The 27,891-nt window shown below is 40.5% G+C and overlaps 1 protein-coding gene across 1 annotated transcript; it reads right to left on the bottom strand.

Annotated features, from left to right (window-relative positions):
- Positions 1 to 325: 325 nt before the first annotated feature.
- Positions 326 to 27,151, bottom strand: LOC139219663 (rho-related GTP-binding protein RhoN-like). Its single transcript, XM_070851596.1, has 5 exons — positions 26,910 to 27,151; positions 25,634 to 25,721; positions 7,092 to 7,201; positions 3,630 to 3,764; positions 326 to 580 (listed from the first exon to the last, which is right to left on the bottom strand). The coding sequence occupies exons 1-5, from the start codon at positions 27,012 to 27,014 to the stop codon at positions 326 to 328; spliced, it is 693 nt and encodes a 230-aa protein (XP_070707697.1). The 5' UTR covers positions 27,015 to 27,151.
- Between the last annotated feature and the right edge of the window lie 740 nt (positions 27,152 to 27,891).

Here is a 27,891-nt window from a genome sequence, read left to right as displayed (position 1 = left end):
TTTGCTAACCGGCCTGTTTGTGTCCATGACCATTTTTGCCCACCTGGTCATGTAAAAGCAGAGAAGAAGAATAGCTTTTGCCACAACAATGACCTCCCCCGTTAAGAACACTGCCACAGAGAAAAATAACAAGGAGAGTTTTGCTAAAGATGGACAAACAATTCCTCATAGAACTCCACAGGATAGCATTCATTGTTGTTTTTATCATATTGTCCTTTATGCAGTGCAAAGATCTGACAAGAATTCACCAATAAATTAAGTTCATGTGCAGTATGGTTTCATGTCCATCAGCGCACACTGGTCGGGTTGCTGGTAGACTCTGGTCCTACATGAGAACGCAGCTTTTGGCCCGGTCCTTTCTAATGGCAGGTGGGTGCTCGTGAATCTCAGTCCGGGGCGGCTGCTGGGAGACCCGCTTGAGGCCGCGACGTGAGCCAGCACGTTTGAGTTGAGGCCGGTGGATGCGGGACACAGACGACAGGGTAGTGACGTGGAAAACATCACGGACGCTGTTCTCAGAATACTTTGAGGTGCACTCTGTGTAGGCCACAGCACCAATCTGTCTCGCCAAATGACTGCCCTAGAAACACAGAAAAGTACAGAATATTGCAATGTTAAGGCGATGAATAATAAACTGAAGACTTAAACCCGCAGTAATTGATTTTTTGGCGAGTTGAAGGCTGAGAAATTATGACCGTCTACAGTTCTTAACAGCGTTACCCGTTAACACAATTAGCAGACAATTTGCAAAATTAACATTCATTTGTAGCCATGGACGCATAATGACTGTATGTCCAGTATTTTATCTTTTCTTCTTAGCTCAATTTTTGGTCTCCACCAACTCCTGAGAGAAATATCTGGCTCTTCAGCTGCTAAATGCTCCACTTTTCAGGTGCAGGACAGGAAGTTGCTGGACTAACATGTTAGTTCGCTGATCAAGGCAGCGGTAGAATAGCAACTCCTGTGTTGAGCAGTTACAAAATTACTGTTTTTGTCAATGGAGTCTGGTGGTTTTAAAGACAGTGAAGAAAAGGCTGTCTGACAATGTCTGACAATATAAGACAATGCAAATATTCTTAACATGCCATACAATTAAACTGATATTGATTTTTTTTTTTTTAGGTTGGCCTTTTGTTTGACTAAAATATGTTTTTCTTCTACCCACCGTCCACAGCAGTACATTGCTTAGCATCCATGCCAGGACTGGACTGTACGGTACTGTATGGCTACCTTCTCAGTTTTCAGTTGTGACTCCACAACTGAAATTCAAATAGTTATCCAGCCATATGCTTCAGTTTGTGTCTGTTTGTAGTTCAAAAGCAGCTGACTCATCTAGAGAGCTGCTGAGAGCCAGTACTTAAAGCTATGGCAAACAAATTGTGTGTATGTGTGTGAGGAAGGCAGAGAGGCCATGCGGTGAAAAATATGCTTTTTTGTCTCTTGTAATTCAATCGGAAATTACACTTGTATCTTTAAAGTCATACAATCCTATGAGTGCAAACAGTGAACATTGCAACACTCTCTAGAAGTTTATCATTGTCAGCAGTTGTTGCATGCTGTGAGATTATCCTTACCTCACCCTTTTGTGGATATCGGATCACTGGGCATGTACATGTACGGTAAAGACTCCCCACTTAATAAAAGGCTATGCTCTCAGAGGCATGATAGCTAGCTGGGGTGGTGTACAGAGAGCTAAGATCCTCCACACAACTATGAAATATTCAAGACCTATCTGTGCTACTGTAAAACTTGAGCATAAAAGCTCAGTTTATTCCCAGTAGTGGTTTGCACCATCTTAAATCTAGACTGGTTGAACCTGTGCATCTTGTTTTCATTTTTCTCACCTGATCTCCAAAGACACTGACTCTGTGCTTGGCTAATTGAAAAAAAAATGGGGATCTAGATTTTGTATTGATTTAAGCAGTTCTCCTTTAGGTCTGACATGGAAAACTTTGACAATGATGCTTTCTGAATATCTTTGAGTTTCTCACTTTATTTCATTCTTTCTTTTTGGAGTGTGTCATCACTTGGATACGTCAACATCAGCACTGTGACAGTAACTGCGTAGGTGTTCAGTCATCTCAGTTACGAGATATTCCATAGTGAAGGAGTATCTGGCAGCAGGATGTGGTAAATTTAATCCTCTTCTGTGAAAAATATGAAAGGCTCGAGTTGCGCTACCAGGGAGGCTGTATTATTTTTGCATTAATGGAAACGTTCCAACGCTTCAAGTCTCTATTTTGACGCCCTTAAGCCGATTACAGCAGTAGTCACACAGTTCATGTGTGGTTCATTCTGGTGAATGCACTTCCCTCTGGGATCACATCAGCAGGTCAAGTGGCTGAAATGTAAAGGTTCCAGTTTGTGGCTGTTTGCAGTGCAGCCCTTTCAGTGGGGCCCATTAAGAAAAGCCCTATGGCTACATTTTTAAGAACAGCTTCAGCCATTTTGCACCTCTATTTTCCATCTTTTTCTGCTGTATTGATAAAGTCTGTTGTCACCTGTTTGACCACAGGAGTACTGTGCTTATGTGTTTTTTGGGGCTCTCTTGCAACCCAGCAGACAGACAGATGCACCTTGTTGACTTTTCACTCTATAATCGCACAGTTTGGCAAAAACAGGTGATTAAAATGATGTAATTTCATGGTTTTCACACAGTTTGGATCCAGCTAAATTGGACAAATATATTAGTAAAGTAAATAAGACATGCTTTGGGTGCCTTTGTGATGATTATTTTAAGTGTTCTTTAATGGTGACTGCATTGGAAAGCTACAGTATACATCCAGCCAAACAAGGTAAAAATGAGATGATGGATTTTAGTCAAGTCGTGGATGGGACAGAAAGAACAAGTATTAAAGTAAAAAATTGCTGCCATCACAGTTTCAGGAAAACTAGGTGTGATCAAAGGTTTCTATTAATTTGGAGCTAAATCACTTTATGGAGAAAAGCTAATCTGAGATCTTGATGGACCAATTTTGATTCCATTGCTGGCAAGAAAATTGAGGTAGTTACCTTTGGTTTGTTGGAGGTATGAGAAAATATTAATATGTTGACAAAAGGGTGCCAAGAAGTGGGAATTCAAATTTACATGAAAATAAGCTATTAAAATTCATGCACGCCACTGTTCATCGCTCCAAGACACAAACAAAACAATTGTATTATCGCACATCCTGCTGTTTGTCTCAGTCTTTGTTCAGTCCCTGCTCCTTTATACTCCTTGTGTTTCCATATTTGTGGAAGTTATGATCTGAAGCAAATGTCACCCTCCGAATTCATTTTCAGAAGTTTTGTTTATGCACACAAGGGAACAAAGTAATGGCCGTCATTTGTCTGGGATGATACTATTATATTTGTACATAACATAAATCATTGTTACTGTAGGCAAATGAAAATTGCTGCAGTGGAAAATTATAAAGGACTGTACATTTAAAACCATACGTCATGCATGTTCCAAATATTATGATGTTGAATAGATTAAATAAATACACTTCACTTTGCACAAATGTACTGTTGCATTGTTAAGCCATAGGTTTGACACCGTTGATGCTCATTGACACTGGCTGTGTTTTCATGGAAAAGAATGAACAACAAATGTAAAAGATGTGTGACATCTTCTCTGCACTCCTCACCTGTTCGTGGGTGACAGGAATGAGTCTGTGTTTGGAGAGCTCTCTCAAGACGTTGAGGTCTGTCCTCATGTCCAACTTGCAGCCGACCAGCACCACTTTGGCATTGGGACAGAACTCCTGCGTCTCACCCTGCCACTGTGTATTAACAGACAAATACAGTACATATGAGTGCACAGGGCCGTTATTCACTAAACAGCGGAACAAAGAAGCCCAGTGCAGGCGATTGTGGATAGGAGTTTGCACATATTACTGGCCGTACGATGTAGCAGTCATAGTCTATATCTACTACATTTCTAATAGAAGCAGCGCTGATCTGAAATCTCTTCAGCTTGGGATCAGTTTCTTTCAAAGTTCACTCAGGTTTTTCAAATTTTAATTACCATTTAAAGAGTAACTCTACACCCCATGAAAATCTTTTTTTGCTGACCCTCAGTGCTTAAACCTCTCACCTTCCTGCAGTGATGTACAGCATGTACTGCAGTGAAACAGCACATCTGGTGTCTCAACCAGAGATGACACTGAAACACTGCCTGTCTGCCTTACTTGGGGTCTGGTATCAAACCTCAATACTTTTTGAGTATTGCCCAAAATGTGTCATCCTGTATGGAAAAGTACCAATGGTTGTCACTAAATACTTGGTCAGATTCTTCCTCCCATTTAATCATAATTAGCTTTTTTGTAATTTGACACCAGTATAATGATACCCAGCCATAGTTATGATCTTGGACTATGTAGATTAACCATTTAGTCCAATGAAGTTCTTTAGCCATTAACAGCAATTATTTTATGACATCAAATGCTGATCTTTGGTAGTGAGATGTTGCTGTTACATGAAAACCCTGTTAATCAAATTCCATAAATTTTTTTGATAGATTTAAAGGACCATGCTGATGACTTAATTCTAAACTTGAATCACATCACATCCTGAAATAATTTGACTTAACAATCTTCAGACGTGAAAAGTCGCCACAGTGGGACAGATGAGAAACAAATTCCGAAACAACACAACAATACAGCTGTTTTGTTATCTACAGCAGCGTGATGCTCGTGGTCATAAATGCTGTACGAAGACAGAGAGACACACACACACAGACAATACTCATTAGAGACCACTGACATGACTCAAACTCTTTCCCGTTCTCGTTTCTCTCTATCGTTCTCTTTCTCTCTGTCATTATCTCCTCACACCATGGCACAGACAACCACTTTGCACAGTTGCTCCATTTGTTCTCCCTTACAAAGAGATCTTTTCTGCTGGATGTCTGTGTCGCTGCTGTTAGGGGCGCCAGCGTGTTGTGCTGTTGTGCAGAGTGAGCTGTTGCCTTTCAGTAGGTTCCTCCGCCGAAACAGTATGCAACTGGTGAATTGCAGCAATTTAGTTGAGTCACAAAGGACCCATGGGAAGAGCATCTTATTGTTTGTGTTAATGTTAAGAATTGGTGAGCGTTTCAATCTGGATAAAGAGCAAAACGCGAGCTGTCGGAGCTAAGAGTCTGGTTTATCAAAGGAAGAAAATGGAGGCTGAGTTTTTTAACTTCAGCTGACATTTCAGTATGAAAATAATTGTGTAACACAGGTAAATAGACTTTTTAAAATATACATATCAGAGCTACCAGGAAATGCTGCCATTGGGGACACTGATGTCATGTCTAGCTAGCACCGCTGCTCCGAGGATGGCAATTTCAGTCTTTAAGCAGGTCTGTCACTTTTGTCCAGATTGAAACATCACAACAACTATAACTGCATTTTGTACAGACATTCATGGCACCCAGACGATGAATCTCATTGACTTTTGTGATCCCTTGAGCCTTCTTGTAGCGCCACCGTGAGCACCATGTGATGTCTATTGAATCAGATTGCCATGAAAATTGGTAGAGACACTCACGCTCCACTCAGGATGAAACCCTTTATCTAGCACCATCGGGTAAAATTACACTTTATCCAATACTGTGGTTAATGGCTAATTTGACCGCTGTGCCAGCAGGTTTCTAAGCTTTCTAAAACCACCAACTTGTGCGTATGACTCCAATGTTGTGCACAAATATTATTAATGATTGATTTGAGTTTGTGTGTGTCTGTCATGTTCTGCCATTGTGCTTGTAGTTTTATGCAGCCTCTGGCGCTCATAATGAAAGACCTGGTACTCTATACACAAGTTAAAGATGCTATACTGTGTGTTGCAGCCTCGAAGTTTGGATGTACAAACGACCTCATGGCAGCTTTCATAGTCGTCAACATTTCTGTCACAAATAACCTAAAACTAACGTTAAGTTAAGAAAAAAAAGAAAAGGTGATGAAATGTTGCCAAAAGGTTGAGTCGTCATTTCTTGGGCTCAGGTAAAGCTGGATGAGACAGATATACAGATAACCTAGCATGGGAGGTTTGAATGGACATTTGAAGAGAGGATACGGAAAGGAAAAAAGAAAGTGATAAGGAATCACGGGGTATTTTTGAAGCTTAGCAATGAATAGTCCATCTAAAAGGAAAATAATTGGTTTAGTGGAAGTCAGAAATGGCATGTGTTATGTGCGAAGGCATTATTTAAAAATAGAAACTTGAAGATGGAAAATACGTTAAAAAGCACGTCAAAGTATATGGAAACGTAACATGATGGCACAGTGCGATACTTAAAGCACTTATAGTAGAGAGAGTAAGGACGGGTTCCTTTGTTTTGTCTCGGAACTTTGAATAGAGCGACCCTTCAACACGTCACTCTGGAATCCTGCGCATGCATTGTGAGATCAGTTCATTCAGCGCTATTACTAAGGGAAACCGAGGCCATCTAATAAGGTCAAAGCTCAAGTTAGTTCTCAAGTGGACCCCCTGTAGATGTGAGAATTTATCGACCCATAAAAGATTAGCGTTTTGTCTTGAATTGATGATGTCATTGATGAGTGATGGTGAGGACTGGAGGAATGTCTGCCAACACATGCGACGTTCTCGGTTCACATATGTTAGCAAGCAGTGAAAATCAAGATTTCTCACTATAAATGATACTAGTTTGTCTTGACCAAAAACAGATACATTGAGTGACTATTGAACTAGTGAACATCAGGTGGCCATAAACACACCTCTAAATAAATGAATATGTTGTTCTGGACGTGTAAATAAGAAAGGTGATGTACATCTTGTTTCCATGAACCAGGTGGCAAAAAATCAGATCAGTTATTGCAGGTTTAAAAATGCTTTTTTTGAGGACTGTAGATTTTGTATCCTATTTCTTACGGTAAAGTAATCAAAGTTATAACAGCCAACTCATAATCCTGTCAGTGTGCACATGGCATATGAGTAATGATATTAAGATAGACTTGAAAACATTAGAACCTTTAAGAATCCTTTAAGGCTGGTCTGATGCCTGCTCTACTGATAAAAGACAAAATGTACCTTGAAAACTGTCACAGCCATGTTCTTAAAAACAATTAACCAGGACGCGTTCACACTCTCGTTAATGTGATACTGACCTTTTTCAGGACGCTGTCCAATGTTTCCGGACGGCTGATGTCAAAGCAGATGAGCACAGCATCTGAGTCAGGATAGGCTAATGGCCGCACATTGTCATAGTAGGCTGAACCTGTGGGCGAAAAATACACACAGACATGACAAATGTTTCCAGGTGGATTATATGTAATTTAGTTACTTTTCTGAGAAGCTAACTTCTTTATGACAAAGTGAGTCATTACAGAGCACCTTCAGCAGTAATAACTATGATTAAATGTAATTACCATGAACTAAACAGCTCTGCAGATGACTATGAGTGGGTGTGATTCATTGCTTTGGGAACAAATAGAGTGGCCTCGTCCACAACCCCTGGTCTGTGCATCTGACAGTCTTGAATAAGCCAACAGACAGACGTGTGACAGTGATATAATGAATGGCTCACACAATGCGTCACCTGGTATTTCAGAATGGCATGTTTTTTCGTTGGGGGCCCAGGCTGAATTGAGCATTGTGACCTGAGCAAGGGGACACATTCCTAACCGGAGGAGACGACATTCCCTCTCCATTTCCCTCATTGTCTCCAACACCACGTGCTTTTGTCTCCATACACAGGGCTTTGGCTACTTCACAAAAATGCGTTAGACAGAAAATTCCTATAGAGCCCGAATGAATCAGAGTCGCTTCCACACATACACAAAACACAAAAAAAAACAATTCATAGTATTTCTCACACAGCAGTTATTTTCAAATTAACAACTTTTCACTAAAAATGGAGAAAAACTAAATTAATGTTCCTGGATTGATTGTTCAGTTAACTTTTGGTTTGTGTCAACAATATGTCAAAAAGTTTTTTGTTTTTCATTAAAATACCTCTCTCCCCCCATAAATCATGACTTTTCCCGCACTGGTAGATGTATATATATGCATGTTTCCGATCAAATATGACTAACTCATAATGAATGACACTTGACACTCTTGATTGTCAGCGGCTTGCGTAGATAGATGCAGATATGTGTTCGAATGTCTATCAGCAAAAAAAAAATTTAAAAAAAAATGTTTTATTGTATAACACTGACCGACTTTGATCTGCCGTGACTATTTACTGACCAGTACTACTGTTGCTCTCTGGCACAAATTTACAAAAGAGTCTAAATTGTAAACAAATCCCCAATTTAAGTAGATTATATGTTTAGTTGGAAGTGAAAATGATATTAAAAATAAAATTGTCCATGGCTTTGTAAAACACAGTGTACAATATTCAATTTGTGTAATAATTATTAGACTCACATAGTGTGTGTGTTTATACTCCAATGAGTGACATAACATGGTTAAAAGGGGATTTGTTAACAGCCTGTCTCTTTGCTTTAGCAGTTAATTCAGGGAGTAAAATCGCGTCATAACTGATAAAAGGAGGGCCAAAGCCAAGAAAAAAAAATAGTGTTCTTTAAGCTACGAAGTCATTTTTAATTTTGATTACACACCATCAACACACCTGGAGGGCAATACACAGGTACAGTGTGTGTGCCCAAAAAAGCAGCCACATTCCCCATAGTTTATGTCATGCTGCTGAAATCTGACCCCAAAACCAAACACATGTTTGTGCACGTGTGTTGCTGTGGTCAAAAATGTCAAACTAAAGGCCACAATCATTTTTTCTCTGTCTCTCTGACTAATTCATGCTCCTGGGTTTCACACATACTTGATTCACGCACACACAAATTCCCTTGTGTTTTAGCCTTGTCTGGGAGCAGATCAAGTCTTTAGGATGATTAGGACGCAGTGGCAGACCGTGCATTTCACACCTAGGCCTTCAGTAGTGCTCCGTCTGAATCGATCCACCCCTCAATAACTATTTTATGGTTATAAAAACCATCTTATTATGCAGAAATATAGTATAAAGATGCCGTCGCATCTCAGATAGATAACTCCTGCAGCCACAATAAATGTCTTTATTGAATAAACAAACCAGGGGTGAACAAGTCTCCTTCTACTGCAGCTACAGCTGCGACACATAAAAAACATCAATAATAACCTCATAAACTTTCAATATTATTTAGGAAAATAGCAACATTTTACTCACCAAAAATCTGGATTATTTGTAAACAAAATCCATCCTCCTCTTTTTCCTCAAAAACAGTTCAATTACTCTGTCGTACAGATTATCCGTGCAGTTCAGTTCAGCTATTACACTATCCTATCCAGTCTAGACTATCCAATCAACGGGTCTGAATACGGTGACGTTGCCGTACGCCTGCTAGAGGGCCCTGGTGACACCAAGTCAAAATCTGATTGGTTGAAGCAACAGTTTCATCGACATTTATTTTGTGTTAGAGGGCCTGCAGAACGGATTGTGAAGGCCTTCAGGCAGACTTCTGTGACTTTGACCCTGCCTGGCAACAAATGATGTGATTGGTTAAATGCTTTAATATGAAAATACATGTCTGGAAGCAGCACAACCATCGGAAAAGCTATGAAAGGAAGCGGACAGACCATTTGGAATTATTTAATAAGTAGTCATGGACAAAATGTAATTAACATCAGTTTGTGATTCAGCTATTTTTTTTAGGCCAGCAGAGAAGGCCCTGCAGGCCCTGACGGCCCACCACTGTTGTGTGCTGTGTATCCATCAGTACCCATACACCACCTGTAGGCCTCCAACAGCGAAGCGACAGCTGTGGCTCAGCCTCACACTGTCACCTCCACCTCTGCAGCAGACAGCAGCTGTGATCAGCCGCAGTGTTAAAAAGCTTCAGTCTTGAGTTGCTCCCCTACAAACCTAATGACTTCAGAAAAAGCAGATCTCTTTTTGAATGTGACTGTTTGCCAGTTTGCCAGAAAGTGAAATCATATTTAATGTCAGAATTAAATATGGTTCCAACAGTAAGAGCTCATCCCTTTAAGTCTGTCTTTCTGCCTTTGTGTAAAACAACAAGAAATCTTCGTCTGAAGCCACGCAAACTGTATTTATGAAATACTGCTGGTCCAATCTGGGCAATAGGATGGGACGCTGTAAAAGAAGTCATTTGCAGAGCCGCTTAGTCAGCGCTTTTGCAAGTACACCAGGCCTATGTAGGCTACAGCTATGCAGAGTAATGTCTTTTGGTCAGCTGCTATCATTAGAACTCATGCCGACTATAGCAAAACACAATGATGTATTTGCCCACACCCAGAGTTATACTGAGACAACTAACATAAGATAACAGGTAGCTGTTTTCAATTTCTACATTTAAAACATTTGATCTTTCTTTGAATTTATTATATGACTGACTGACTGGCACTTACAGCTGTGTCTCCGACTGTCTGAATATCCAAGATGACTGGACTGAAAGTGAAAGGATGTTGATGGATTATTGTCCATCACAAAAAGGAGGAAAAAGATCATCCAGTAACAAGTAGAGCCTGATCAATAAATCATCTGCACTGAGATTTTGGTATTGGTGTAAATGTCGGCTGAAAAGTAAAGGGTACAGGGCACCTATAAATTGATTAAATTAACTATATATTATTCTCATAATTCACATTACTGCAAGAAAGAAATATTTTTACTCATGGGAGTGGTACAACACGAGCATTTTTACTCCAATTTGTTGAGAGACATGTTTAGAGAGGAGAAAAGAAAACTGCACACTGTCTTCTTTGCCTTTATTGAAAGTACAACGCTTCAGTCCCCAGACATTTTTGATGTGCATTTCATGTGTTTTTTTTCCTCCTCTCCGGCTTTTGGACAGTTTCTCCTATGCACCGTCTACAATAAACTCAAGGTGTGCGTGAACCTTTTTAGTCAACTTTTGAAAGCAATGGTTAAATAACAACATAAATGACGTGAGTCAACAGTGGTGTGTTCCCCAGTTTGCCATCAAGTTTTTTTCACTGTTAAAGAAAACCCAAAGTCCAAACAATTATGTTTCTCAGAAACTTTTTCCAAAACTATGTGGTGTAAAAAAAGAGCGAGCAAGAGTGCTGAATAATAACATAATGAAACTCCATTACGCTTTAATGTAATTCCAAAAAGGCATTTACAAAACTTTATTCCGCAGTTCCACATTTTTCAAGCAGAAATAATGACTGTGGAAATGTTTTCTCCATTAGAAGAGTTAGGCCACATAACAGAGGTAGACAAAAAACACAACTGGCAAATTAGATCATGAATGTTTTCAAATAGACTGATTTACAAGAAATGTGCAGGGAGGCGATCAGGTGGTGCAATCTGAAACTGTCATTGTACCAAGATAACGAAAACCCCTGCAGGCAGGTAACAAGGGATCAGTCTAATCAACAGAAACATCTCCCCACTCTTCAGTTTACGTTGTCTTAGGACTGGCTGCCTATCCAGACAACGTGAGCTGTTTATTTAGCAGCCAGTTCAGCTGATTGCTTTCCTCCAGCGGATTCAGTTAGTTTTAGGCTCCTTCAGCAGTAATGTAGCTGTTTGTTCAGCCGACTCTACCTGGCAGAATTAACAAGCGCCAAGACTCTCCTGAGATCCAAGTCTCTCTGCGCTCAATTCCTTCTCCTCTCATCAGTGGCTCCAAAAACAGATACCTCCCAAAACCGGCTTTGAATAAAAGACTAATTAAATTAAGCTGTCGCAGGCTTTTGATTTGTGCCAACGACCGTCAACACGACAGCACGCAGGAGGTTGTACAGATGTTACAAATGCTTCTTAAAGGAATAGTTACATACACACGTCATAGTACATTTTGGGAAATATGCTCATCAGCTTTCTGCGCAGGAGCTAAATGAACAGATCGATACCACTCTCGTATCAGAAGATTTAAGCTGCTATAATCAATATTTTCATATTAACAATAACGTGTCTGACTGTATGTGAAAGAAGTTGCTCATAGTCGTGAATCAACAGAGAATTATCTCTACAGAGTATTGTAGTGTTTTTGGTTTTAGGTTTGTGCTATTGGTGTTTTGGCTCACTTGGAGCCGGGGGGGGGGATTAGCTTAGCTTAGCATACAGACTGAAAGCAGAGGAAAGAGCTAGCCTGTCTATGTACTAAATAATTATTAGCGTGACAATTGTTGTTTTTGCTCTACTGTTTGTGTTGGATTGAACAAACTAGATACAACATGTACAACATTTGTAAAGCTTAAGACGTCCTGAAAGAGACATTATTGTTTAGCCCTGCTTCCAGCCTTTGTGCTAAACTGAGCTCATCACCTCCTCACTTTTGCTCCATGTTTAAAGCTCAGACATGAGAATGGTGTCATTATTCTCGTCTATGTCTGGACAGAGAGTGAATAACTGAATTCCCCCAAATATGTAACTATTCATTTAATGCTCTATGTCAAATGTGTAGAATTTTGATCCCATTAAGAATTAAGAGTCCTGAAAAATAGTCTGGGGTTAAAGCACCATTTCTCATTCATTATCATCATAGTGTTATATATGTCTTATATATCAAATACTTCAGATGTGGAATATCAAGAAATAACTCATGCTTTTGAATGACTTCAGCTGCACTATTCCTCATAAAACTGCTGTTAGCATAATCTTGGATAATGACTCACAAATTTACACGGACACACACACAGACTGCAAATCTCAAGAATCCATGATGCCAACTAATCCATGTTCAGCACTCCAGCAGCTGCTAATGCGTATTGATCTGTGAGCTTTTTTTGACCCTCCCTGGGACCTGTAGTATGATGCCCCTCATGGGAAAACTCCGGCTGTTGTAGCATCAGCATAAAGAAACATCAGCCCACCTGTCTCTGTCTAAAACCCTCTGATCACAAACAAACTCAAAAAGACACTCGGCCACTGGAGTACCGCACATTTAGCTTTCTCAATGGTCAGCATGAGTGTCATTTAAAATGTTTTACAGCTCATTTAGCGAAAAAAAACAAACTGTTATTACAGAGTGTCAAAACTAGCTTGAAATTGAAATGCCATGCAATACGTTTCCACAAATGAACACAGCAAACATCAAATGTGTGTTGGATGTGTGGCTGCTGTACAACGTTCGGCACAGTGACGCACAACAATCTGGAAAAAAGCAACACCACGCTGTGGCTCCACATGGGGTTGTCATGCTTTTGATGTTTGATGCTAACAAAAAGCGGTCTGTCCTTTCTTTCTCCTCAGTTTGGTTGCGAGTGACAGCACACTAGTAGGAGCGTACTGCCCATGCCCTCTCATAATTTTATGTCATCCACTTGTGTGCTGCTTTTGACTTTTGACTGCTTCTGGCTCACAGATTCTGTTTGGAGAGGTTTGTCCTTGCTACAATATTCATGTAATGTGTCTGAATTAAATTTATATTTAGGACACCCACACTAAGATTCTTACAGTAATGTGACACATGAAGCAAACAGGTTTGTATGTATGTAAATGCACAAACGTTGGTGTGTAATCCATCTTTAATGACACTGGGCTGCATTACAGCAGTGGCCACGTTTACATGTCCTGTTCCTGTCGCTAAAATACAATCCCTGAAGTGAGATCTTTTCATTTTGCACACACCGGATGCATCATAGCACACAGTGAACACATGCATATAAGATGTAGTCAAAGTACTGATGAGTACTGATCCGGGGAATGCAAATGGGTTCAAATTGCTGCTTTTCTGGAGAGAGGGGCTGCAGCTAACAATTATTTTCACTATATACGTTTATAGAAATGAAAGTGACGTATTCACATTTCTCATCTTATCTGACCAACAGATTAAAACACAAAGATTCAGCTCACTATCACATAGGAGAAACAGAAGAAAAACAGCAGATGATCGCATCTGAGAAGCTGGAACTACTGAAGCTAAAACAACCAATGACATCCAAACAGTCAGTTCATAGTCCAGTCAAAATGGACCAGAATTGTTGGTGGTTATACTTTAATTAACAGACTTCACCAAAGAACGAGGAAGAAAATGTCATGTCCTGATGTATTTCGAAATACATTTATCATTTTTGAGAAAAATGTTTGGTGACTATACTGTATGTAAGTATATACTGTATACTACCTGCATGGGCCTACATACATCTGCAAATATATTATAAAGAGGTCAAAAGAGACCTTTGTAAATCAGCAAGATGACTAGCAAGTCATGCATCATATATTTATAACAATGGAGAAATCTAAATAAATAGGAGTCGATCCTTGATTTTCAGAATCTTGAAAAGTTCAAACTTAAGATCAAACTTCAAAATATAATTCTGAAGTTATATGATATAATTATTCAGCACCAAGTGGATGCAGGCAGGCGCTCACTCTTAAGTCGCCACAGTAGTAATCAAGATTAACGGAGCAGTACATCCCTACATAACCTCCCATGGCTGCTCGGTTTTGTTCACACGTTTAGAGTGTGAAGGCCACAACGTTTGATTCGCATTATTTTCATACCTATCAAACCTCTCAGTGACACAGTGTGATTTGTATGGAAACGTCTGCATTTGTTATGTTTCTCCACTCATATATTCAGGTTTTTCTTTCACTGTCACCCATCTGTGTACACCAGACCGTACTGCAAGTTCAGCTTAGAGGAACAAAAGCTTTTTATGAAGTAAAGTTTCTTGATGAGCGACCTTTAATGAGCCCCACTGGGCAGGTTTCTTAATTATGAAATGAAGGGAGGCATATTATCTATTCTATGTTAAATATGGTAAATCTTGTTAGCGATTTTTTAATGCTCTGGAGATATCTCCTTTTTCTCATTTTGTCTGAACTTTTTAAACTAATTATTAAACATCTACTGTTGTATTTTTGGAAATTTCTTTGGTTAAGCTAAAAGCTGTAAAGTGACTGATAAAAGACAATCAGACTGCAAGTCGTATCTTTCAGTATTCATGGCTGCACGTGATTCAGAAGGAACACAAACACACCTTGAGATATTTTCAGAGAAAATCATTATTAATCCTCTCTTATGACACTTTTGTCTGCCAACAGCACAGTAATGTTCATTAATTCTAAAATCCTGTTTGTTCCAGTCATGCCCCTCTGAAGAAATAGTGCCTTTTTCAGGTTTTCATCTGGGTCTGAATTCCTAAATTACACCCAGAGAGGAAAAACCAAACTTTAATGCTCTTATTATTGTATTTTTCTTCCACCACCTGAACATATAAGTGAAGCCGCCCACAGAGATTCATGCTGTGTGAAATGTGAGGACAATACGACTGGTAAATCACAGAAGAGAAATCAGCCTGTACGTTCAGATGATTATCATACAGTAATGCAGACCACTCAGTAGACACACACACACACACACACAGCAGCGTGGATAATCACTCATAAACACTTCGAGACACCCTGCAGAGCAGACACTGTGCTCTCTCTCCCTCCCTGTACAGAACTGCCTTCAAATTTCACGTAATTTTAACATAACAAATAAGTCAGAGATCAGATCATTTAATGGACTTCTTGCAAATGCTTCAATAATTGATGTACCTATTTTTTTTGTACAATGTGACTTTTAGGCCTCCTTGAGGTAATGAGCAAACATGTTTCTTCAAGTTTAAGGGGCACTCCAACAATTTTACAGATGAGGATCAGTTTACTAGTTATGCACTGAGTGCTACTCAGCCTGTGAAAAGACGTGTTTAATGTCTGCTGTGGCTCTGGAGGAGCTTTGTCAAGTCTAAAGAAAATGACCCCTAAGTGTCATCAAGGTTATCTCTTATATATCATACATGAAGACACAGTGATTGTAATTGGACGTTTAGTTAAGATACTTTTTGATCACATTTTCAATCTGATCTTATGGAGGAATTCATGGTGGCCACATCTGAGTCTGACTGCCAGGTTTCGTTTTATTTGATTCATGCATCAACATGAGGGGTATTACAGAGGTGAGTGCAGAACATTTTGTATTATTATTTCTCATTCATTTGTCATTATCCATTCCACGCTTTAACCTCTGCCGTGTTCATCCTGCTCTATGATAAAAGATAAAACATGCTGGTTGTACTTTTTACATTGAGATTACATAACATTAAAGAGTAGCACTTAATGTGAAATGTTCCCAAAGTCAGTTAAACAAAAGCATGCTCAATAAAAGTAAAACTCTAGAGGGTAAGAGCTTCATTTAAATCAAAGTTTGACTGAACTTAATGGTGAAGCTCAACAATGTCAGCTGTTCTGCTCTATGTTAAGTGTGATCCCTTTAAGCTGCACATGAATCATGGATTGAACAACAGGAGTGGACTGCACTTGTTGTCATGCATACCCCTCTGCTTGAGTACCAGACAATAGTCTGACAAGGGTAAGCTGGCACTGCCCATAATATCATGAGGCAAACAGTCTTTACACAATGTGCTACGTCTGCAATTTGATAACAGATTTTTGATTTTCCATATCTCGCACACACACACACACACACACACACACACACACACACACTTTTATCCATCAGAGCTCAGAGCATCCATCAGAGTGATCGGGCTACTTAAGTCTGACTTAAGTGCTTAATTTACAGTAGGACGTGCAACAGAAAACCTGGCTGGATTTCAGTGAAAAATCCTATGTGATGTTCGAGCATGTTTCTAATTCACTGGGCACAGAGGGGGGGCACTGGCAGTGAGCAGAGTTTTGCCTGAAATCAGCAGTAATCCTGCAGGAATCCTTTAAATTAATGACAGAGGGAAGAGACTGACATCTGGGCATCTCCCCTTCACGTTAGACCCCCCAGCTCCCGTTGTGATTTTATATGCTGCCTGAGCAGCCTTGTGTTGCTGTGAGCAGCCTTGATTCTGAGGTTCACACCCAGAGAATATTACTGAACCTCTGATCCATATATCTTGTTTATTGGAAGCAAAATTTTTGCACGGCTGCTCTTACACATCACCTGCCAGATGCAGTTGGAGTTTCCAAGGCCATACAGCCAATAGAAAAAAGAGACATCTACAAAAAGAGCAAAAAAATGTAGGATCACTTCAAATCATTCATTAAGACCAAAATATAAAGATCATAATACCAGAAACAGGAATATTGTTCTATAGAAATTACAGTGTATTGCAATGCAGTGGAAAAAGGGTCACCACCATCCAGCCCTCTCGGATAATGGCTGAGGTCTTGGGGGTTGAATAGAGTGGTCATAGCCACGTCTTGCATTATAGATAAGGGATAGAGAGGGTCTAAAGTGGATGGATAGACCCCTTGAGTGCCCTCTGTGTGTGTTTGTGTGTCTAAACAAAGTGCACTACAAAACCTAATTACTTTTTTCCGTCACATAATGTAACAGCTGAGCCGTTATGGTTTAAAACCACCGTCTAAAACATGACAAATGACAGTCTAATTGTCGGATAACATTTCAAACTGCCTGTTTCTGTCATCCTGTTTCGATATTTTGTTTCGCTGAGTCTTCGAGCTGACATCCCCTTTTTCGTCGCAAATGTTAACATATGTGAAGAGTTTCATTTGTCGTTAGGTGGTCTTTTTTTGTCACGCTTGTCTTCTGTCATGGCCTAATCCTCTCTATTCCTTTTGGAACAAGTTTCTGTGAAGTAGACATTTTTAAAACATTATCAGGCCACGAGAAGAAAACAGAGAATACAGTAAAAATATGTTGACTGATGATAGTTTTTGAAAAGAGATTAATACAAAGATGACTTGGACAGATTTACTTGGCAAATAACTTGAGAAGATGAATCGAAAATAAACAGTTCCTTTATCACCTCTGCGTACCTGTCACTAAAACAGACAGCTACATCTTACTGGACAAAATGGAGGATGAAATAGTGAAAATAAGAATAAGAAAAAGCTGTGGTGACTACCATACAGAATATATGGTGTGATTTAGAAAGAAAGATATTGGACATAGTAAAACCCCTCACCCCCTCTGACCCAGCGTGTTATGGTATGTGTATTATGTGGGATGAATGTTTTAATAAGTCTGTATTATGTTTTGTGGTACATGTCTGGTTTAAGTGCGTATTGTCTGCTAAAAATCAGAAAACTCACACACAGATGTTGAATTGTGGATTGTTTGTAAGATTGCATTTCAGAAAACAATACCTCTGTAAATCACACACACGCCTGCCTGGTATGGAATAAGTATGTTTAATCACACAAGTCTGTATCTTTTTTAATGCTAAAGCGTCTCACACTAAAGTCACATCTAAAAGTTAGTGTAACTGTGTGCATGTTGATCCAGACTTGCTGTCTCTTTTTGGACAGACTGCTCACTTACACATGCACCAGTGGCTGAGAGACAGACCGGGTGTCCTCTGGGAATGAGAGTGGAGACGCATCTAGGCCATTGATTTTCAATGTACCCTTAGTCTTCTAATGGGCTGCATGAGCAGAAGAGAATCAGACCTGGATGACTGGGGCTCAGGCTCGCGCCATGAAAACCTACTGACACTCGTATAGCCCCCCGCTCAGCCTGCTTTCTCTGATGGGCTGACTCTAAGCACTTAAAACTCAGCACTCCACTCCGACACAATATCCATCTGTCTCTTCACTGTCTCTATTTATGTATTTTCCCACTCATACTGTAGCACTTACTCATACGCTTACACACAAACACACACACACACACCCCTGCACATGTTTAGTAGAAAAAAACCAACAGCACTTGGACTAAAAACCCAGTTCCCCCACTAGCTGCACTTCTACCCAAAAAGCCTCTGAAACGCTTCAACACATCAAGCTATTTTCTCTGCTCGTTTCTGTCATGGAGCCAGGTGCCACTCACACACAGATGCACGCTCAGGGCACATCTGGATAGTGCTTTCAAGGAGCCAACGTGTAATTGGGGTCATAAAAGCTGCTCATGAATGAATGATGGATTGTTAAGGCAATCTCAGCCACAGACTCTGTCGACTTGGGATGGATGGATGGATGGATGCAACAGGGTCTTTAAAGGGCTCCCAACGCCAGCAATATTTGCACAATATGTCACAGAAAGAGCAGAGAAGAGATTGTGTGTGTGCAAGCGAGCGTCAGTGTGTGTGTGCAAAAACGGAGAGATGCTCTTATTGACTTGTCAGGGCCTCCAGGAACTATCGCCGAAAAATTCAGGCTACGTGCTTCTGAACAAGAAGCTGCCTGGAGGACAGAGTTCAAGGTGGCAAACCTCAAAGCGTTCCTTCGTTGCTCACTTTTTCAAGCTGTGACACTGCAGGTTGAGCCAGTTGTTTCATCGACTCTTACCTCACACTCTCACAAGCTCAGCTGTGTGAAACCTGTGTGTTTTGGAGAGGAGTTATGCTGCAGGCAACAACAACTGCTTTTTGTCATCAGCCGGCACACACACTATTCTTACACTTCTTTGCAGCAGCAGCAGTCAAATGTACTGGTTCTTTGTGAAGCCAGCCGTGAAAACTGACAACAAACTTCAAACCCCAATTTCACACTCGGCTACTATGTTACCGCACCATGAGCAAAACAGTTATATTGTGCGGAAGTTGCTAATTATTCAGCATAATTAGCCACTATGTGCCTACAATTAAAATGTGAATTATGTTGCTAAAGCCTGTTTGATTTAGAACAGTCCTTTTAGAGCTGCTTTTTTTGGCTCCTTAAAACAAGGCATAAACACAGCACCCACATATCAACTTCAGTCAAACGTATTACATGGCAAACAGGAGCCTATTTACGAATCAAGCAGACAGCACAACATTAGCATTAGTTTGGAGTGGTTTTTCTGATTCATTTAAGTCCAATATTCACCCTCCTTGAGCTCAATGCTGCTGCCTGCCAACTCCCGAAGATATCATTTGGCTCTATAGCTGCTAAATGCTCAACTGTGTTCAAATCTATAGTGAAAATCTGCTCAAACTTGACTTGTGAGGGGGGATAGGAGCTACAACGTATCCACCTACATTCATTCATTTAGAAATTACCTCACACTTGGCTCCCTTCCCCCACATATTACATTTTCTACTCAATCCTTTTATGGTTCAATGTGCATTGCACGAAGAAGTTGTAATACTACCTCTATACTTTCATGCTTGACAAGTCGTTTGAATGTGCACTCATAAAGTTAGAAGGTGAACCGGGACAAAGTCTGTTTTAATGCCAGTTTTAATATTATTACATGATGTGTAATTACTTTGGGTTTTAGAAAAAAGTGATTTTAGAGCATATTTATAATTGGGGCCAGACGATTAATTAAGAATGTAAAGGTCACCCCTGGAGTCTATATATTAATGTAATTTATGACCTTTTTAAGCCTTACACTGGCAAATTGGTTGATTATTGAGCAGATGTTTGTGAACAGTGAATTTCTTTTGGCTCAAGACTCAACAGCTGTGATTCTAACACCAAGAGAGGGCAATCAATGCAGCGGGAAAGCATCTGGTAAAAATAAATAAATAAGATCATCACACTGCAACACCTGAGAGACCCAGTTCACAAATCACCTCATACATGCACACTGGATGGAGATCATTTGTCGCCACGTTGCAGAATGGTCAGTTAGAAACAGATCAATCAACGGCGAAATTAGACTCAGCGCCAAGTCTTTCCTTCCTTGTCACAGTACATAAATTCGGATTGGAGTGAGTCACATGTGGTACCTGAGCTGCCTGGATACAGCGAGTTAAGGATGAGGGCAGCATGGGATTTTCAGGAGGAGGAAATGAGAAAAAGATTTAGTGAGAAGTGGAGGAGAGACATAAAGACGGATAGAGAGACGGACAAAGAAAACGCAAGGTAAGCTGATCAAGTGCAAGAGTGCTGAGAGGGCAGTGCCCCAATACAGTGGGACTCTTGACCTTGAAATGCTGGAGACGGAGAGAGAGGAAGAGACTGGCGAGGCAGCCGGAGTGGATATTGGACATAAGGAATAAAGTTAAAGATAGGAAGAGGAAAAAGTGCAGAGAAAGGCAAAACAAGACATGAAAACTGTGTTATAACTCACGAGGTCGGCTGGGATCAGATTTTAAGCTCAGGGTCTTGTGTTTTTATTCATTTGGAGACCAAATATCCCTCACCACACAACTGCTGTGTCATCATAATCAGCAATACAATGCAATTTGAGACTAATTTGTTTTTGTTTTATGGTGATTTGAGCTAACAATTGCCTCTTGATGACTCCACAAGGTCCAGTGCACATTAAGATACTGGAAAAGCTTCTTACAAAGGAGAATTTGACTTATTACATCAGTAATTAGTTATGGAAAATTATATTGTTCATTTTTTAAGTGTTTCCCAACAGGCTTTTGACTTCAGACACACATTGTTTTTTTTGTTCAACAACAACACCACACAGCACAGAAACATAAAAAACATAAAAGTAAAATTAGTGCAAAAGTAAAAAATGCAACTAAAAATCCCCTGCAGACCAAAAATGAGAGAGGGCATGGACAGGGTGAAGACAAAAACACGTACACATGGGCAGTGGGCCGCAAAATGAAAAGGCAAATGAGGAAACATGGAAACTTTTTTGGCTTAGAGTAGTAGTAGTCAAGTATCCAGTGCTTACAATACAACCATCTTATACTGTCAGCTGTAAATAAGATTGGGAGCACGGATAAGTACCTCGCTATTGATTAGTTATGGCAACCTCTCAAACAGAAGTGGCTAACATGAACACTGTCAGGCTGAATAATGAAGGGAACTGACAAAAGTCTGGCACGTCTGATTATCAGGCCTGGGCAGAGTCACTTCAAGGCTGAAGTACCAGCAGGGAAAAGCAGACAGCTGCCTCCAGACTCTCAGGGGCCAGAAGGCTCCAGATTCACCATGTGGCAAATTTGGTTATTTTATTATTTACAAATTTGTTTGCTCATACTGTATGCCCCACTAGAGCACAATATAAAACAAGAAATTACAAGTATTGCTAACTAATATGAAGTATAGCTATAAATAATGCTATGCATGCAGAGTAATAAGAGGGGTTTTGGCCCTGTAGTGTTTAGCCCAACACAGTCGCAGGATTTCTCTCTCGTGACTTTCCAGTCTCAAACTGTAAGCCAACAGGAGTGCTCAGGGAAATGGACATTTGAACATCTACAACTCTATGACAGCTGTGCAAACTCTTTCTGCAGAGGAAGATCGTGTGATATGATCAAAAGCTCCAGAACACCTTCTAAAATTGACCTTGAGGTGAGGTTGGTTCGTCAGCTGCTGTTTCCAGGGCCAAGAATGCACTTTGAGTCTGGACTTGAGTCGCGCTGCTCTGATCTTAACTCGACTCAGCGTCACATGCAACACAGCATGAAGGAGGGAAAATGAAAGAGATGAAGATGGAGGAAAGATTGAGGGAAGAATGAAGGCTAACACAGATGTACCCTGAATAGACTGAGGGGGGAATTAAGTTTGGCGGGAAGAAAGAAAAAAGCGAAAAAGAGTTTAACCTACGAGGCAGGGAGCCCGAAAACAAGCATGTCAGGGCGTAGGGGGAAGAGGCTGAGGAGGCAGTGGGTGGTGGAGTGAGATGAAGAATGAAGGAGACAGGGGGCAAGTGTTTGGTCACACAGCAAGTGCCTGATTAATTAAATCCACTGTTTGTTTCTGCGCAATTCGAGGGCAGCTCGGAGGCTCGTTCTGGCACCTTGCCTAACACTCTCTCCTCTCTTTAAGACTGAACGCCACTCAGCCCGCTCTCCCTCCTCTTATCAGTTAACCGCTCAGGAGTTCTGCCCCTCTATCTTACAATCTGTGATGAGTTTGTGTTCTTTTATCATCTGCATTCGCTTCCTTTGTTACACTGAAGCCTCTTACAACAAATCTGTTTTGTTAACAGGCTTAATGCCTGAATTAATCTGATATTCAATTAGTACCAATTTGCATCCAACATTCTCAGTTAAAGTGATTTAATTATATATTTCAGAAACTTTACACTGAATGTAGCCCGTTATTGTGGTTTTACATCTCTCCCCAGCTGTTGTCATTTCACACTCCAAATTAAACCATCGTGATACTGAAAACACAACAGATTTTCTTCTGTAACGCTGGTTCAATTTTTTAAATTTCAGCCACGTCCTCATTCCTACTGCTTTGATTCACCTGCGGTCATGCAAACTGTACACGGTGTCATGGTGTACACCACCACGTACGCAGACAAACTGAATGCTAACAAACATTAGCCTGGCGTTCTCTTACGATTGCCTGGACATGCCTGTGATCACACACACAAGCAGAAGTATGTACATAAACATAACTGTGATTGCATGAGGAATAGCAAATGTAAGAATGGAAGTTAAAAACTGCTACAGCAGCACACAGACACAGCCACACATACACACAACCATCCTTGGAAGCATGCCAAGTGACTATAATCCCGCTATTCAGTCATTAGTAAGAAGAGGCAGGTACCAGGGGTATTATAATACTGATATACTGATGCTGTGATACTGATATAGGTGCCAGTGCACCCGTCTCCTGAGACAGACCCAGAATAGCCTGCAGGGACGCTGCGAGGCAACGCACTCAACTCCTCTCAGCGGCTTACAGAGAGCTAGAGGAAGCCCACTCAGGTCAGACATGGATCACCTGTCATAATCTAAATCGGGTGTTCTCATCTTTTTGGTATCATGGACCCCCAAATTGATAGACATCGGGTCACGGACCCGTATCTGATAAGATGTAGTCTCAGGGATCCTTGTCTGATAAGATTTGCTTATTCCATAACTGTCTGTGCCGTGGATTAACAGTGAGGAGAGTGAAACCTGTGAATAGAATAGTCACGCTCTCATTGGGCTGGCTAATGAAATAATAGTGAAATGAAAATGTTCTATATTTATCTGGGGACCCCTGTGGAGCCCTCTCAGGGAACCCTGAGGGTACCCTGACCCCTGGCTACCAACCACCCATCTAAATGGTTTAAAGTCTGGTTTTGGACAGAAATACAATGAATCATACTTAAGAAATGGTTTGATATTTGGGGAAATACACTTATTTGCTTTTCTTAGTAAGAGTAGTTATGAAGGCTGTTTCCCCTTGTCTCCTGTGAAGCTGACCAGCTGCTGTCAGTAATTTCACATTTATTGCACATTTATTACATTGATTTTCTCACGTGACTCAAGAAGCTAAACAAGCATGCTTTCCAAAATGGTGAACAGTTCCTTCAAGACTTGGCACCACCAAGGTCGTTTCTTTACTCTTATCTCTGCAACTGTCTGTACAATTCAGCATACTTTCCAAGTATGGTTTTAAAAAACACTAATAAATGAGTAATTGTTGCTTTATAAATCAGTGAAAAGCCATTAATAAATTCAGTATTTGGATTGCCAGTTGGCTGGTGCGTAACCTCCCATAAACTCTTTTTAAATTATTCCTTATTAAAAAGTAATACCTATTTTTCCTTCAAAGCAGCACACGCTCAGACAGAAATAGATTTTTGTGCCATGTATTTATGGAGAAGGTTTAGCGAAGCTTTGCTCAGAAAACACCTTACATCTCGTTCATAAAAAGTGCACACATTACAGTGCTATGTCCACTATGTTCAGCTTCTATTGTAGCCAAGGACGTGCCATTAATATGACATTAGAAAGTCATGAATGGCGCATCCTTCACACAGAATGATGAGCTGGATCTTTTTGTGTGGTGGAGTAAACTACTGTTTAAGCGTTCCCTTTGTGTAATTGCCATCCACCGCACAGCTCAGTGAGAGAAAGGTGTGTGTGTGTATACGCGAAACAACCAGTAATTTCAGAGGGTGTTGTTCAAACACAGCGGAGCGGCCTCACCCACTGCAAACCAACAGGCGACGCCAGCCTCAGCAGCTGCAGCTCTTAATCTCCAGCTTGTCTAGCTGGTCTTTCTGTATGTCTGCATGGGTGGAGGTAAATGGAACGCTGCGCATTAAAGCTGCTCTCTGTGGCTGAGTTTTTGGGTGTTGTAATTTAAGTGGAAATGAAATGCGAAAGGGCCCAAAGGCTAAAAAAGGGAGAAAGCCAGCTTACATTCGGAGACTGAAAGAATCTGAGTGTTTGAGCTCCACAAAGTCTCAGCTGCTCAAGTGTGGTCTCGAAAATGCAAAATGGCTCTGAGCTGCAAAATTTTCACTTTGCCTGCCTAAAAATCAACATTATGGCAGCAATCCTCACACATTAGAGTTAACTTCACAGTTCTGAACGGCTGCACCAAAGTCACATCAGAACTACGAGTGGACAAACAACCCAAAATGACAAAACCAACTCCTTTTAATGCAGGACAACCTGGCGTTTGGCATGGATTTGGTCATATAATAAAGTCGTGAATGCAGCCAGTTTACAGTGTTCATAAGTGATGATTACACTGTGACATTTACTTGACAAGTTTACATTTACAGACAAGTGTTTATCCTGTCACAGAGCCAATTTAACATCTGTTGAAAACAAACTAACCAGTCAAAATAACCCTAAAGGTGATGACAGGACTCAAGTGATGTCAGCACACTATGAACACGGAGAAGTTTTGAGTCTGCTAATGGTGAAAACACATCTAAAAACAGAATTAGATTATTAAAAAAAAATGTTTGTCATCCAGGACTCCCAACAGATTAACGTGACACGCTCTGGCTGTGGTTGCTACTGTTTTTGGCCCACAGCCTGGATGCTGCTGAACGTCCTGAGGACTCCTCTGCCTGCCAATCTGGAGCACCTGTGACAGCAACTTCCTCTTCATGGGCCCATGATGCAGTGCACCTTTGATGGCAGCCATGGATGATGCCAAACCCCAAGAGCGTCTTACCTGAGGTGTCCCACATGTTGAGCTCGATCCTCTGTTTGTCGATCTCGAAGCTGGCTGTGTAATTCTCAAACACCGTGGGAACATAGTTCTGAAACGAGACACGTGCGGCTAAAATTAGACCAAAGCTCAAAGGGGTGTTGTGTGCATTGTGAGGTTCGATTTGAATCAAGATGAGGAAGAAATAAATAATTATTTCAACGCACCCATGAACACCAGAAGCTTTACATAGTGTGTGTGTGTGCGTGTGTGGAAAGTAAATTAGGCCAATTCTGAGCTTTGACCTAAATTTTCCAAATTCGAAAATTCAGGTCACCAAGCTTTGATTTCATTATCCTAAACAGTTCAAGAGTTTCACTTCAAAAACAAACTCTACAAGTAAAGATGAATATTTCAGTCCATCACACGTGTGCTTCATCTTTCGGGTAAATTATACAGTGACTTTGTTATTTTAAATAGAATATCTGCCAGAAAATGTGCTGAAAATGTATTCAACATGTCTTCGACATACTGTAAGCACAGGCAAAACCACAACACAGATTCAATGAAAAAAATTAGATTATATTGTTTGTGTGTGTGCTAATCCATTCAAAACTTCAATTATCCACTGCTCAGTGAACAGTGTCTGTTAGCTGCAACGTACATAAGGTTTAAGTGTTGAATCCTTTATTGCACCTGATAACTTCAGACTGATTACATGCACAACATTAACTAGTCCAGATTAACTATTTTATACTGATTAATATCATTAGACATCCAGAGTTTTTAGTCCCATATGAAAACACTATACTTATATTTAACTCGTGTCTCCCAGTGTAGAAACACACGGTCTAGAGACACAGATGGTGATTCGGTGTGTTGCTGCGGTCAAACTTGTGATGTTTCAGTATCTGCACAGCACGCTGCTCTCCGGGTTGACGCGCGTGATGCGCAAAAGCGCACAGAGCCAGATTTGTGCGCCAACTGGGCCTGGAGGGGTCCTAATTCAATCTAGTATTACATTATGAAAGACGAAAGAAAGCAGAAATTCTATAATGGAAGAAAGATGTGATCCGTCTAAAGAAATCACTTTTGTAGCACTTTGCAGCACTCAGATCTAATTTACAGTACACCAAAAGGATTAAAATCACCTGAGTGATAATCAATATATCCTATAATTTAGATGATGTCAGCAGGTTTTTAAGTTTTACATGGGACTTTCTCGTGCCGTGGGGCTTCAGGGACTTTACGCACCTGTCACCTCTGGTGTTGTGTGTCTTTATGAATCGCTGCCTCTTACCTCTGGATACGAGTCTTTGGCAAAAACGTGGAGGAGAGCCGTCTTGCCACACTGCGCATCGCCGACCACCACAATCTTACAGCGGAGTAATCCTTTGCTCTCCATCGTGCCCCGAGTATCACTGAGCGATTCTGCTCCGCTGCCTTCTTGTCATTTAGCTCCAGGCAAGTTGAGAGTCGAGGAGCAGCTCTAAATGTTGTAAATGCTGTGAATGTTGTTGGTTTTTTTTTTCCAGAGGAAGAAATGACCTCAGATCCAGAACAGACACAAACTTCAGTGGCACAGTCTGATGGAGTTTCGGCTACATGCTCTGCGTAATGCTGAGCTGCGCTGCTCCACCAGTGGAGTGAGGCTCACTGGAAACTACACCTGTGAAGGAGCGTCTCTAAAACGTGGTTTCCTGCCATGCCTTTCAAAATAAAAGCCTTGGATATAGGAGAAGAAGTCTATGCATTTGTCAATGGATGCAACATATCCGTGCGTCCATTGGCTACGTTGTATCACACATTTCCTGTAGTAGGGTTCATAACAAAGTCTAAGTGTCCTTAACAAAGAGACTAATTTACTTTAGGCTTCAATAACACTCCAGCTAGGTGACTGTGTTGAAAACACAAGGGTTAAAACGTAACACGTACATTATTTATCAACGTGTTTATTGAGCTATTACTTTGAAGCCAAAATCATCATACTTCCGGTCTTCATCTGGTTCATAAATAAAAAAATAAATCATGATTTTCTGTTTATACTCTGTGTGAATTCATCGCCCTCCTTCTGTAAATCATCTAAACTCATAAAGATCAAGAGAATCTCACATATTTTTAAAATAGTGAAACCTTCACGAAGTTATAGTAAACTGTAAAACTTGTGGAGTTTAATCTCTGTCACAATGACCGGGTGTCACACAGTGCTGCAGACTCATGCTTATTTTGTATATACTTCAAACATGCAGTCTGTTTCTCACATTTTGTCTTTTAAAGTTGTC

This window comes from Pempheris klunzingeri, chromosome 20 (assembly GCF_042242105.1).
Source record: "Pempheris klunzingeri isolate RE-2024b chromosome 20, fPemKlu1.hap1, whole genome shotgun sequence".
Taxonomy (NCBI): Eukaryota; Metazoa; Chordata; class Actinopteri; order Acropomatiformes; family Pempheridae; genus Pempheris; species Pempheris klunzingeri.
This window is presented reverse-complemented; position numbering and strand designations above follow the sequence as displayed.

Coding starts and splice junctions, on each gene's coding strand:
- LOC139219663 (XM_070851596.1), bottom strand. CDS start 27,014: ATGGAGAGCAAAGGATTACTCCGCTGTAAGATTGTGGTGGTCGGCGAT. Junction 3,765..7,091: donor TGGACAGCGTCCTGAAAAAG/GTCAGTATCACA, acceptor GTTAATACACAG/TGGCAGGGTGAGACGCAGGA. Junction 581..3,629: donor TTCCTGTCACCCACGAACAG/GTGAGGAGTGCA, acceptor CTGTGTTTCTAG/GGCAGTCATTTGGCGAGACA.